Source organism: Neodiprion pinetum, chromosome 2 (assembly GCF_021155775.2).
Source record: "Neodiprion pinetum isolate iyNeoPine1 chromosome 2, iyNeoPine1.2, whole genome shotgun sequence".
Classification (NCBI taxonomy): Eukaryota; Metazoa; Arthropoda; class Insecta; order Hymenoptera; family Diprionidae; genus Neodiprion; species Neodiprion pinetum.
In genome coordinates this window covers 24,017,755-24,033,299 of record NC_060233.1, presented here as the reverse complement: position 1 = coordinate 24,033,299, position 15,545 = coordinate 24,017,755, and the positions used below count along the sequence as shown (strand labels likewise).

General features: G+C 37.5%; 1 protein-coding gene across 4 annotated transcripts in view; it reads right to left on the bottom strand.

Annotated features, from left to right (window-relative positions):
* Positions 1-15,545, bottom strand: part of Ent3 (equilibrative nucleoside transporter 3) — a 75,073-nt gene that overhangs the window by 27,189 nt on the left and 32,339 nt on the right. The window contains exons 10-11 of one of the 4 annotated variants that reach the window (XM_046614046.2): positions 14,030-14,307; positions 7,887-13,764 (exon numbers count right to left, since the gene is read on the bottom strand). In XM_046614046.2, the coding sequence (XP_046470002.1) occupies positions 13,618-13,764; positions 14,030-14,307 (425 nt within the window). In that variant the 3' untranslated portion in view covers positions 7,887-13,617. The other 3 variants (XM_046614048.2, XM_069133485.1, XR_011176379.1) reach the window with 3 other exon arrangements.

The window sequence follows — 15,545 nt, the reverse complement described above, 5'->3', positions numbered from 1 at the left end:
CTAATCGAACATACCCACGCTAAATTAGGTCATCCCGGTCAGTACAAAACTTTACAATATTTGAAACAAAATTATTATTGGAAAGGCATGACGAAAGATATCAAGAAATACGTAAATGCATGCGATTTGTGTCAGAGAGTTAAAGTTTTATCGAAAACCATGGAAGGAGAATATGAAATGATTAAATCTGATAGACCAGGAGAATTAGTAACTATCGATTATTATGGACCCTTACCGCGATCTGTAGGAGGGGTGCAGTATATTTTAGTTGTGTTAGATAATTTTTCGAAATATGTCAATTTATATGCAGTGAAAAAAGCTACAACTCGTATTAGTTTGAAGAAAATCTTAGAATCATACGTACCAAAAATGGGCAAACCTGTACGAATTCTGTCAGACCACGGGACACAATTTACGGCAAATAGTTGGAAAAAAACGTTAAATGATGCAGGAATAAAAACAGGATTTTCAAGTATCAGACATCCGCAATCTAATCCAACGGAAAGAGTTATGAGGGAATTAGGAAGGCTATTTAGAACATTGTGTTCGGAACAGCATACTAAATGGGCAGCCCACATTTCAAAAATTCAGGATTTATTAAACATAACAACCCATTCGAGTACAGGATATACTCCTATAGAACTGCATTTTGGTAAAAAACCTGTTGATGAAATACGAAAGCTTATCTCTTTTCCAGACAATATTGAGGTGGATCATGAAACTAAAATTATGATAGCTATGGAAAGATTGTTAAAGAACTTTCGTTATCGACGCAAGCAACAAAAAGTGAAAACAAAGATTATTCTTGATGTGAATGATTTAGTTTTATTGAAAGTACCACTACCCTCTAATGCAGCTGATAGAGTAACTCATAAGTTTTTTCACATATATCAGGGACCATATAAGATTACAAAAGTGATTGGAAAGAATGCGTTCGTGTTATGTAATCCAGAAAATTTAAATGATGTCAAAGGTACATATAATAGATTAAATTTACGCAAGTATCAAACTTCCTAGTTTCCTGAATCAATTTTGAAAGCAATTTATATACATTTAAGTTTATTGATATTCAAAAAAAAAAAAAAAAAAAAATATATATATATAATAATGTATTTAACTCGTATGAATCTCAATGAAATTGATTTCATCCTCTACTTTGGACTCGACATAGAATAAGGACAAGCAAATTTTGTGAGTTAGATTTAATTTTATTAAGTGGACGAGATTGTAATAATCGGAATAACGGAAAACCAGAAGATTGTTAATTAGTTTATACAAGTGGATGAATGTGTGTGGAAGAATGAGTGTGACAAACTTTCCAGTGCTAATAATGCAAAAAGGTGATGAAATTTCAAGTATGTGCAGAGAACGGTGGACATGAAGCAGTTTTCGATCATTATATAATAAATTTGAGTATGGATAATGAACAATGACAATAACTGGTGTTTGTGATAATTATGATAAACCTAACCATCACAAAAGGGAGGCAAATGTAATGATTCAAATATAAATGCGCGATGAACACGGCACGAGTGGATTAGGTTAGACCCAGGGAGTGGGGAACCTGGTCACAAATTTGAAAGTAGAGGGGTTTTGGTCTACGTCTCTCCAGGAGGAAGGAGGTACGGAGGTGTTCCTCTCTGAACTGAAATAGTAACTGATCGAAAATCGACCATTTAAAATTAATAACGGAAATTTAAACTACGGGGACATACCTGGTATATTAACAATTCCAACACTCGAAAAGCCAAGCAAATTTGAAAAGAGAGACGATAGAACGAGAACATTAAAAGTGCCATAAACCAATATAGTGCCTCGACGAAAAACCGTTATTGACAATACATCGTAATTTCAACCATATACACTGATTTTAACAAGATACACTGATTTTAAATAAATACACCGGGAATGAATGATGAATGAATGATGAATGAATGAATTTTAAAATTAATGACAGCCCATGTGTAGTCATATTTATAAATAAATTAAAATGGTCACTCTACTAATCATAGTTTGATAAAAGATTGTTAATATAGATTTCCCCTCATTGTTAAAATTCAAATATTATTAGAAAGTTCTCACTCTCGTTTGTAATTAACAGAATAATAATTCGCGTAGCGTAATTCTTTGCAATTTGGGTAAGATCACGTCGCCCCCTGACGTGTAGTTTTAAGTAAATTCTTGCATTATATCACTTCTCCCGACTTACGCTCATTATTCGCTGTGCTCTATCGTCTCTCGTTTCAAAGCTACCGTTTAATTCTATTCTATCGAAAGTTCTGTGAATGACTAGTGCCAGTTTTATTAACTACCGCTATCGTTGCCATTTAATTTGACTGTCTTAAACCTGTAACCTACTCGACAATATATGACTGATTGACCCGTTCAGTTTCCCTGACTTGAGTGCATTCTTTATTTCTTAACTTTCTTTAATTCTTTAATTAGCGTTAGCTGCCTTCAATACCGCCACTCTACCAGTTCGTGTGAGTACCTGAGCCTAGTCAGCCGTACAACGGGTTCTCTAGTTAATTTCCGTATTGTTTCGTCTTGTTTTTTTTTATTAATTCGTATTATTGTTTGAAATTCCACGCTAACGCGTCCGGTGCCCAACGTAATTGATTGTGTTACAGTTTAGTGTTCAGAGTAAGTGGAGGATCGCGCCAAAGTGTCAACGGTAAGTCCTCATCTGTGGCTAATAGAATTTAGCGTTACAAGGTGCTACTGTAAGGTTAAGCCAGCACCACGACATCGACAACTAGGGAAGAGGAAAGAATTTTGAAACAACGATCACGTAACGATTTCAGGCTCATTTTAGGCTCAACATATGGAGTCGTCCCAAATTTCTGGCTTTTGAAACAACCGAAAAAATCTGTGGTAGTGCTGGGTTAACGTTAACCTAGCACCACCGCACCTAAAATTAGGACAGAGGAAACAATCCCTAGAAAATGAGTACGCAGGAATTTGCGTGAAACGTGAAATGTTACCGTGAGGAATGTTTATGATTGAAAATACTCTTTAAAATACGGCACTAGTGCCGGCGTTGAGCCAGCTGACATTAGGCCAGCATAACCATACCAGAAACTAGGGAAAGAGGCGGAGTTTCGAAAACGTGATTATGTGAGAATTTTAGGCTCATTTCGGGCTGATTATATACGACAGTCGCGAATTTCACGCTTCCGAAAAATACGAGAAAAGCGCGAATCGGTACTAGATTGACGTCAAGTCAGTACCACCATGCTGTAAAAAAAAACGGGGAAGAATTTCGAAAAAGTGATTATGTGAGAATTTTAGGCTCATTTTAGGCATGACACCTATGCTGGTGTGGTGGCGCTGGCTTAACGTTACCGTAGCACCTATAGGTACTATTTATTTTCGTTTTTTTCAGAATTACGAAATTTGGGACGAGTGCATATGAAGATCCGGAAATGAGCCTAAAATTCCTGCGTCATCGTTTTGTTACGTTCGGCGTATCACCTCTCTCTATTTTCCTACTCTGTCCTGTCCTCTTATCTCTACCTAGCCTCACGTTACTCACTATCGCCCTTACTCATGAAATTCCATTCCCTTCCTTCAACATCCTCACACCTTTTCTGCACCCGTACGTTTCGTTTCTGGAAACACTCTTATTCTAACTCTCAACAACGTCACATCTAGACCTCTTATATGTCTTTCGCACAGCTCACTTCATTCCTACTGCTATCTCAACTTCTACGCAATGAACATACAATCGATATATCAAACACACCCAAGTTTATTCAACACTTATCCCAACTTCCGGTTGTCCTAGTACGTAGAAGAGAAGCCGAACCTGTTTCTTCCTACCGCTCGGGAGTAAACCCCCTTCACGGACCTAACAGTTTTTTATGAAATTGTTTTCCCTTCATGAGTTTTCGGTGTGGTGGTGCTGGCTACTACTACTACTACTACTCCTGATCCTACTCCTATTCCTACTCCTGATCCTACTCCTACTCCTACTTCTGATCCCACTACTCCTAATTCTACTCCTACTCCTACTCCTACTTCTTTTGTTCCTATTCCAACTCCTACTCCTACTACTACTCCCACTTCTACTCCTATTTCTACACCTACTCCTACTCCTGATCCTACTCCTACTCCTACTCCCACTTCTACTCCTACTCCTACTCTCACTCCTACTCCTACTACCGCCGACAACCCTTCACAACTCCACACCACCTCTTACCACCTCCAGCCACCTCCGTCCTCCTCGTCAACCTGGTACTCCTCCTTGTCTTTGTCTTCCTCCTCCTCGTCCCTTTCCGCAGCCACTTCGATCAGCCGCAACCACCTCTAATCACCGCCGACCACCTCCAACCACCGACAACCAGCTCCAACGACCACCGCTAACAACCTCGGGTTACACCTCGAATACTAATAAATATTTTTAGTAATTAAACACATCAAAAATATTGTGTGAGAATTAATTCAATTTTTTTATTGACACATTTTACCAAAAAGATCATGAGAAAATACTATAAAATGTGCTACGGAGCGCTTGTCCTGGAAGCCGAGTTTCATCAGGTATCGGACCTGAAGCATAGAAATTATGGAGCGCTTGTCCTGGAAGTCAAGTTTCACCAGGTAGTGGACCTGGAGCGCAGGAACCATGGAACGCTGGTCCTGGAAGTCAAGTTTCACCAGGTAGCGGACCTGAAGCATAGAAACTACGGAGCACTTGTCCCTGAAGTCAAGTTTCACCAGGTGGAGGACCCGGACAACCAGAATTACGGAAAATTAGTCCTGAAGGTCAAAAGTCACCTGGTCAAGGACCTGTACAGCCAGAACTACGGAGCGCTCGTCCTAGAAGTTGAGTTTCACCATGAAGCGGACCTGGAGCGCAGAAACTACACAGCGCTTGGTCAAACGTCACCAGGTCAAGAACCTGGATAGCCAGAACTACGGAGCGCTCGTTCTGGAAATCGAGTTTTACGAGCTGGCGGACCTGGAGCATAGAAACTACGTAGCGCTTGTCCTGGAACTCGAGTTGCACCAGGAAGCGAACCCGGAGTGCAGAAACCACGGAGGTAGAGAACCCGATATTCGAAATCTGCGGAGCGCGATTCTCATACGTCCTCTCTACTGCGCAGTTGTTTCCAGACTGAGGAATTCGGGTAGCTGATTTTCGTCTATATAGATCGATGACGTCGCGAGACAAAAAATTTTGGGTGACGTCACTTTCTGATCATCCGAAGATCCGAACATCCAAACTTTGGTTTGGAACTTTAATACTAATTTACAATAATTTAAGACTTGGGCTTATCATTGGAAAGACTGTGTTACTCGGAAGGTGAATGCAGCCAGCATCATGTCGAAATCAGCAACTCTCTGATGTTCCTCATTAAGTTCTCAACTCTACCGTTGGAACATCTCAGGGGGTGCAAGCGCACGACGATGTTCGGTTGTCACACCAAAGCCCATTAAGGCAACTGTCTTTATATTCTTCAGTCAACGAGCATCTATTCAATAATCATCTGGTTTGAACGTGGCGCGCAAATGGCTTCTATCAATATGATTCCCGTTCTGATTGCCCTTCCAAAATACCACTTTGCGCTCCGTCCATAACTCCGTGGACAGGTGCAAATTGCTGAATCAAATGTGTGCTCATCAACCATCGAGGAACAATCACGAGCATAATTAAGTTGGACCGAGTTATCATTTTTTGACAACGATACGAGTTCGAATCAGCTGATCCTCTAACCTCCGGTGCGGAACAAGAGGATGTTGTTTTTCTCAGTTTTCTCGGAATCTATGAGGGAGCAAATAACAAAACTGGTCGATAGATGTCAAGTAATCACGGAGCATTAGGAGCAATATTGCGCTGTGCCAAATTATAAGTTTTTTTTAATGGATACATGAGTTCAAAATGCTGTTATCCGACCCTTCGTCACGCAACAAGTGGGCGTCGTGTTTCTCAGTTTTCTTGGAATATGTGATGGAGTAAATAACAAAACTGGTATATAATTTCCTAGTTATCGGGTAGTAAATAGAAACAAATGTCACTTGGACGAATTGACATTTTTTGTTTCAAATGCTATTTTGAATCCGTCACGTATAACCTACAAATCAGATGCTGTGTTGTTTTTCCAGTTTCATCGAAAATTATGAGGGAGCAAATTACGAGATTTGCCGAGCAATTAACAGCGATTGAGGAGTAATTAGGAGCAGTTATCAGCTTATTCACTACATTCGTCTAAGAGATCTATCAAAACAAATTCGACTATACTTCGCCATGCGAAAACCCCTTTTCGGTTGTTTCTGATTCATTCGAAAACTATGCAGAACCAATGCATTAAAGTAATAGAGCCATAAGGAGCAATACAAAGCTAATCCTATTCCGATGGAATATCGGACGTTTCGTCATCCACATTTGTTTAAATTTGGCGTTATTTTACAGGCAACGTTACCGACTGACGGTATGTGCACTGTTTTTTTGAATTTTCTTGAAAGCCGCGCGGGAACAAATAACAAAAATCATGGAGCAATTAAGAGTAATTAAGGTGTAATTATACGGTACATGAATTTCCTGGAAATTCCACGGTTTTCGAAAATTCACGAAACCCCTGGCCAATGCCGGATATGCATTTTTGCTTTCTTCGATTTTTTCAAAACCAGCGTGAGAGCAAATAATAAAAAATAGACGGCAATTTATAGCAATTCAGGAGAAATTTCTTGCGAAATTCGAAGATCGCAAGCCAACTTTTTCAATTTGAATGATTACATGCGTTATTCGACTCTTTTGTCGGTAACATACCGGTTGCATGTGGGACATGCCCCAATTTTGTCACTTCTGTCGATAACATACTGGCGGCATGTGGGAAACGCCTGGAGTCCGCTACTGTGGTAAGGTAGATTTGACTCGAAAGCCACCATATATGCCAACGAAGATGGAATTCCATACAATCGTACAGCTTATGGACTGCTTGAAGCAAGGCTTTCCGCGACTCGTCAATCTGTAGGGTGGCTCTACCGATGGCCGACACACATTGTCACTGTACCAACGACTGTACTCATTAGCATCGCATTAGTATAGAGTTCTCTATGTGAACCACACAAGCAAAGGTACCACTAGCGACACCTAGATGTGGGATGATAGCTCATAGAACATTCCAACTTTTCATGCCTCAAATAGCCTGCAGGTCGAACGCTTCTATGGGACTCCATCTTCGTTGCTATAACTACGATGTATGATCCTTTGTAAGGTTCGAATAATTTCTGGATATTTTGGAAACATTACAAATAAACGGGACAAATACTTACGAACTTCACCGTTATGTATGATATTGTATTATGTTCAACTAAATTATTTAGTCCCCCACTCTTTATTGAGTATTTATTGACTGCTAATAACTCACAAGGTTCAGTATATTTACTTGCAGTAAGTGTTGACTGGACATGTATAAAGTATAAAAAAAAAAAAATGCCAGATTTGAGTTATTTTTCGTAATTTTTTGCCGAAATTAAGCGGGCACAGGAGTAATTCTCGTATTCTGCGATACTGATCCGTCTTGTGAGACTCCGATGTAGGAGAGTCCGCATAGTACGATACTTTTGATCGTAGGATTGAAAGTTGAAAATACCAAATAATTGATTAACTTTCAATAGGATTAGTATGCAAGTACTAAAGCTCATGGTCGTTGTTAATTTGCAGTCAATAATTGTATCAATAAAATGGATACGAGAAATTGAATGTCTACTTGTGTATTTGGCAAACAATCAATGCACAATGGCATGTATTTTGCACACTGTGCATTCGTTTTGAATATTGGAAAGATGTTCAATGCTGCGTGAGTTAAGTATTTCGAAACAATTTAGAAATGACTGTTTCTTGTCCTACTGTACCGATAAAATAGTATAGTGACTTTGACATCTTACCGTGAAATTGTGATAATTTATTTTGTTTAATAACATCTTACACTTTCACTTTCGTTACTATACACAATTCTTATATATTTTGGAGTCTGATGTGCACGTAATTTTCCACGTATAGAAAATATTCTCACAATATAAATCTGGGAAGGTCTATTAAATAAAAAGACAGTCGAACACGTAAGAGTAGAAGCCAATACAAACATCTAGAACAGTCTGAAAGTTCGTAGCAGGTTGTAGAAGCTTCTTAACAGCGGTCGCCACTATCGACGCACGCCATCCCCAAAATAAAGACCTATTACTTGAAATAATGAGGAATAATAAGAATAGACTAAAATCATTGGAGCCACAGACAAGGCAATATCAAACTTTACCAACTTCCAAACAATTAATTAAGCTATAGAAATGGTATATTATTGATTAAGTTTCATTAATTTATGTGTCATGAGCGATTTGAAATCCCAAGAATTACGATTTTCCTTCATTAAAATTAAAAACTTAGTTTATCTGGTGATAAGATGGCGCCGACAACCAGGCTCTGACGTCATGAAAACATTTTCCAATACTCATCTTATAATTTTATTACTGGATTATTAATTGTGGTTATACGTTAATTGTTACTAACGTATCTGAGCATACGTCTGTAATGTTAGCAGAACCATGTTGGAAAAATCGATCATTACACATACCATAATTAGGTGCTCTTTAGGTACTAATTAGGTGCCCTCTTCCAAAATTAGGTGCTCGATTCCATTACCCGTAAAAAAAAAATTTCACTCTGAGCTGCTGACGCAATGTCATGCTGGCAGCGCATAGTCTAAGAACGCGGAATATTGGTTATCGAAAAAAAGGTTCTTTTTTTGTTAATTACTAAAGATTGAAAATCAAAAATTGTCACCGCTGATATTTAAAAGCTCTTAAACCACGCAATAAGCACCTAAAGAACACCCAATTCCTGAGTCAACCAATTTTTTTTTACTGCCATTATTTGATGATATTTCGAAGTGGCAATACATTTTTGAGGATAATGAATTCGAGCACTTAATTTTTGAATATGGCACCTAAAGAGCACGTAATTCCTGCGTAAAGCAATTTTTTCCATAGCCAATATTCCGCGTTTTTAGACTATGCACTGCCAGCATGACATTGTGTCAGCAGCTTAAAGTGAAAATTCTTTTTTATCGGTAACGGAATCGAGCAGCTAATTTTTGAATAGGACACCTAATTAGCACCTCAAGATCAACTAATCATGGTATCCGTAATGATCGATTTTTCCAACATGGTTCTGCTAATATTACAAACGTGGTTTGAATTTTTCCAAGATCTTGGAACAGTGTCTTTAAAACATATGAAAAATTGATTTGTAAATCAGGGACACCGTTACATCGGTCTTTTGTATTTTTCAAAATCAATTCGTAACATTTTTTGCACACAGTATGGCACGAAAAAAACGGAATTTTGATCTAACGTCCATAGTGACTAATTTGTTAATTACTAGCCTGTGCTTGTACAAATTTTTCATAGCTCTATATCTCAGTGAATTTTCGATTGTAAGATAAATCCTTCAGTATGACTACCCTATTTACATTATCACATGATATGTGGCGCGGCCTTTGATGAATGAAAATTTATATCTATTTGAGATTTGATACATAGAATACTGATATTTCAAATCTGTCTTGCCGATTCTTAGGATTTGCACATCGCAAAAATTACAGATATGTAGTTAGTGAAAGTTTTTGATTATGCTTCCTAGTGCCGTGTTTTATTGTTGTCCATTTTCGAATAACTTTGCGAAACACAACTCAGGTTGTGACAGTTAATATTATGAAAGGTACAGTTTCCTGATGTATGCAAAATGCATGTCCGAGGAAACTGTTATGCAATCAATTGAGTGAAAAAAAAATGAAACCACAGAAACGATGATTATAATAGTTAAATGAGCAGATTATTAATATTGGTAAAATTTTTCAACTATCCGTATAAGCGTCATATTTTCAACAATATCGGCGAAACAAGATGCTTTTCAATTAGTAGTTTCTAAAATATACAAATTGTGAGTACCTACCTATCAGCGTCACGTACTTTCATTATTATTCTTACTTTTTATACGTGCGCTATATCAACATTATTACACAAGAATCAGCCCTGCATTTGACATTAAACATTTCCGTTATTAGATACATAATATTTATACAATGTTTAACGCGCTGAGGATATTGCTATAGTACAATAATTATACGGTGATAGTAATTTAATGCACCATTTCACAGTTCACATAAAATATATTTTCATAGTTAATAATTAAGAAATCAAAAGCCAGGTCTACGTCAGTTTCATTTCGAGGTTCTCACGGTTTTTGGATTTCGCAAGAATACATACATCCAATCATATAATAATTGTAATTGTAAGCCAAACGGTACAAAACGAAAATTTCGAATTTCAACAGAAATGATAATACACAGTGTATTTCCGACTATATGTCATGGTATGTTCGGTTGCCAGTTCTTGCATATTATATTCATACTTGGTTACCCGGTTGAGCAAGTTCGTTATCACGGCAAATACAATTCTCAACTGCCCCAACGGTGATGTAGACAGCAAAAGCCAATCATTAACAGCACTCTCAACGTTTTGTATTAAGTGATATCAAAACACGCATTCAGTGTTATGAAAATATTGTAGCGATACTGAAGACGTAGATAAGCTTAGCTTCGATTGGGATGCATAGAAATGTTGGCACAATAATCTCAAATCTTCAGCGAATGATTACTTTAATAGTGCACATTGATTTCCATCTATTACGTACAGTCTTCATTTACAGAAAATCGGACATAATGCGCGATGTATGCGTGAAAATTCCCTGTATATGCAATAACTACAAATCATCCCTTCGGTTACACACTTTAGTAAAATTATGAATCGACCCCACTTAATTTTCAATTTCATGTATCCCGAAAACTATGCATTTTTTGGAAATGTCTGGAGATATTTATGAAACTAAGGAACACGATATTATTAGCTTGCGAAAAGAATTGGAGCTGCGCTTAGTTCGAAAACAACATGTTTATTCCCGACTCAACCATAATGTTAACTTTTTTAACCTGAGAAGCGGGATGAAAGTAGCACATTATTCCCTCTTAAAGCATTTGCCGGAAATATGATCTCGTATTTTCCGCAAATTGACGTAACATCTTAGCTCTCAGTACGTGGCATTGGGTGGGAGTAATTTCGTGAATGCGACGGAAATGTGTAACAGGAAGTAGGGAAATGCGCGCGCTATTCGATTTATTCAATTTACTACATGATTCTTCGGTGTGGCCTACAGGTGGCGTGTGTGCTGCAGCGTGTTAGCGAGCACGGCGAACACAAACATTTTCATTACGTGCGAAAGGAGAAAGAGAAAGAAAGAGAGAGAGAGAGAGAGAGAGAGAGAGAGAGATTTGATTTTGATTATTTAATTAAGCCCTAGCAAAGCTTTGGGGCTAGATGTAAAATAAACAATGAAGTACATTAATAGTGCACACAGTAAGAATAACATATGAATAAGCATGAGAAACATAATTAAAAAGAATTAGCAAAATGAAATACGCAGCGCTAAGACTTAACTATTGTAATGTCATACATGCAGAGTACGCTAAAGTAAATGAAAGATAATTGTAAAACAGTTTGTAAAGAAAAATATATAGATACATAGTCGTGAAATAGTAATGCTCTCTTTTAGATGATATAAGCAAGAGTAGAAACAACAACAACCAAATATACAAGTTTGAATTTAATTTTAGATGAATAGAAAAAACAAAAACAACCAATTCACGTGGATGGGTGGATCAATTCTCAGATCAGTAATAAATAGTAATACGAGAAGTAAAAATAAAGCTGTAGTCAAAAAGAAATATAAGTCAAAACAGTGTACATAATAAATTATACAAGTTTATCGATATCAGCGTCAGTGAGAATTTCGATCCGCGCATATCCATCATCTCTGCGAGCAAAGATACGCCCAGACCGAGACCAAAATACTTGCATCCACCAATTTTACATTTAGCTTTCGCTTTACGTAGTAAGTTATACTTCGTCGATGATAACAACTCGTTTACAAGAATCTTTCCATACTCATTTTCATTTTCAAACACTTCGCCGACCGCAAGGTTTAATTTGGCGCGCTTCATCTCAATGATGCGATCACGTACCCTCGGCGATTTAAGAATAACAATGAGAGAATTTGAAGTTATTGGCAATTGAATTTGTGATTCATTATCAACAGAGGCTGGCTTACGAGCAACTTTACGGATCTCAATAATTTCTCCCATTAGATCAGGTATCCCTAGAGAAGAGAAAATTTTTCCCACTATTTCATTCGCTGTACCATCAACTGAGACGGGAATACCAGATAGGGTTATGCCAGCTTCTGTTGATTCTGACACTGACGGTCCGGACAAGCGAAGTTCTTTTATCTGACGAGAAATTTCGACGTAACATTGGTCTAGACGATGAATATTTTTTTGATTTACATTGACTAAATTCGCAATCTCGATTAGCTTATTCGCCGACATTTTCACTGAGTTGCTCAAGTCTGTAATTACCGACATGAACTTGGCGTTATTCTTGTCAAGTAAATCGAATATTGTTGTGAGAAGAGTCTTGCTACAAGATGCCGATATCTCTGACGGAGTTTCGATGGAATTCATATCGCTGATCTATTGTATGAATTTAGCACGTTCTACTAAGCCAAAGCTGACATCTGCCAAATGGCTAGAACCATGTATGTATGTACAGCAGAACCGAAAAATGAAACATAAGAAATACAGAGGAAACATAAAGAAAAAAAAAATTAAAATAGTGTAAAACAATACAATAAGATACTAAGATAAACACATGGAGTTACAGCACTCAGATAACTCAAAATAAATATAAAAATAATAGTATAAAACAATATAGAGCAAAGCCAGCTCATTCTCATTTCCCACACATAGGTTTAGAGACGCACACCAAAATATAAAATAATAATGTTACAGAACTGTCTTATGCATACTCTTAATATTAAACAGTGGACAGGTGTCTGAAAGATAAAAATAGGATAAAAGGTATAAGAGTGAAATAGTAAGACAGTAAAGTAAACACGGTGAGCGCAAGCAGGTATCTCAGAAATAAATATGAAAATAATAAGAAATTAATAATATAAACAAAAAAAGCCGGCTCACTCTCGTTCCCACATATACATATTGAGAAGCATATCAAATATAAATAATATTGCAAACAAAACTACCTCACATGCAATCTCCATACAATACAATGGATAGGTGTCCTAAAAATAAAAATAGGATAAGATAGGTACTAGAGTAAAATATTAGAAGTTTCGTATAAATATAAAGATAGTAAATGGTAAATAGTAAAAAAAAAAAAATAGTAAAGAGAGGTAGAGAGAGAGAGAGAGAGAGAGACGAATGAAGAGAAAGAAGACACGGCTATCAACTGTTCGTTCTGCTAACCTTAACTTGATCAGCACGACGCAGGTTAGATGTTGCACATCATTAGCGACTACTGTAAGACTTGCTCAATTTTTGTGGTTTTCTCTCTCTCTTTTCCATTTCGAACTACATCTTTCCGTATTATCATTGATTATTATGTCAATTGTTGATGCTTCTAATATACACTAAATGCCGCACAATTATTTTCAGCGTATTTCTAAGATTTTCTAAAATTTTATTTTATATTTAGAACATATATTTTTTAGGAGGTGGAGCCCGCCCCCCCCTGCTCCCTCACCATCACTCGCGCCGTCGTACATCCATGCATTACTTGTAAACGTGGTTTGAATTTTCTCTTCCTTTCTTTTCGAGTTAATAATGTGACCAGAGTTGAGTCGGAAATAACGTCCTATATGTAAAATAGGAATCAAAGGAAATTATTCTCTTGTGACATAATATACTATTAATTCAAAAATTTCTGGGTCGTGGAAATCTAGTATGAAAACGGAGAGTCAAATGAGGCAATATATGTATGTTAGCTGCCGCAGGTTACTTTAATGTGGTAAAATTGCGTTGCTTGCCGCGGTTGCATTAGCCAAAAATTTTGGTAGTGCAGTTGTCATAGAGTTGAGTGTACTGGTGTTGGAAAACGTTGTTGTGTCGTTGGAAAATACCGTGGTTGCTATGGCAGCGGTGACTGCGGTCGTGATAGTTTTCAGTGCAGGAATTCTCGTCAGTCTATCTACCATTGGAAGGCCAGTAGTGATTGTCGCCATTGTAGTTGTTTGCATGAGGATTGATGATGTAGAGTTGACTGTAGCTGATATGATCTTCCGGACTTTTGGACATATGTCTTTCGTTTGGAGCGGGGGTCCCAGGCAAGCATCAAGCATGTACGCCAGTAGAGATCCAACGGTCAGTCCCGTCGTGTAAGAGAGTGTCATGATGTTGCCTGTAATAGATAAGGTATACTTAAGCGGCCGTAAAGTTAATGTTATTGCCATAATTTATCACTTAATATCAAACTCGAAATTGTATTGGTGCTGGACAAGGAGTTGAATTATTGGGACTGTCACTTTGCAATCCGTCATCTAGTGGGAACAAAATCAAACTAATGCAGCCAGATTGACGATTAACCGTTGACTGTCTTTTTCACCTGTGGATAGTAAAAAAGGTATATTATTGATAATATTTAATTAATTTATCTCTTATAAGTCATTTGAAACCTCAGGAATTACAATTTGCCTTCATGAAAACTGAAAACTTAGGTTATGTGGGGATGAAATGGCACCGATAATCAGGTTCAGACGCAATGAAGACATTTTCCAATACTCATCAGTTGGTGTGTAGAACAGATTTCAAGATTACATAATTCATAAAAATTTCACATGATTACACAAGATTAATAAGGATTTCGAAAAATTTATTGATTGGTGTACATCAGATTTCGAGGGGATCAACCCCTCAATCGAATTGAATACTTTGATCTGTAGAACCTCTCCACATCATTGAACTTTCCGCTCTTTGGACAACCCAAAAAAATATAGGAAGTTATTATAATCAACCGGAAAATGAAAAGTTGAGTTTTAACTAAATCTCAACCTTTTAAGCTCTGGAGAATCACCTCTGACCATTTTCGGACGTCTGCCTGTATGTGTGTACGTGCGTGCCCGTATGTGTAATCAATTTTGGTTTGGCAATATCTGGAAAATGAATGAATGGATCTAGATGATTTTGGTCTCGGGGCTTCTCTCAACTGAAAAGTGATTATATTTTGAATATGATCAGTCTGATAGTTTGTGAGTTATTTGATGAACAACATTAAAAATAATGTGTACTCTGTCCGGCGAGAGATCAACACAATTACGAAGCCAAACGCGTCCATTTCGGTCAGATTCCGTTTAATACGCTGCTCACTTTACTCAGTTCAGGTTACCGAACGGGTCTCGCAGCTCGCCATACCCGGCTACCGCCGACAAGGGTACCCAGATACTCAAACCTTATGGTTGATTTCAAACCTTCGAGTGTCAGTCGTTACAAAATAGCGAGCGAATCCGGACTTGTGAAATTTCAAGTAAGATATAATGAGACCGTGATATTCATATTATTTTATCCATTAGTCCTGTTACAGAGCGTGGAATTTTCAATGTGCGAAATTGTAGGTACGATACTGATTATGAGTATCAAGCT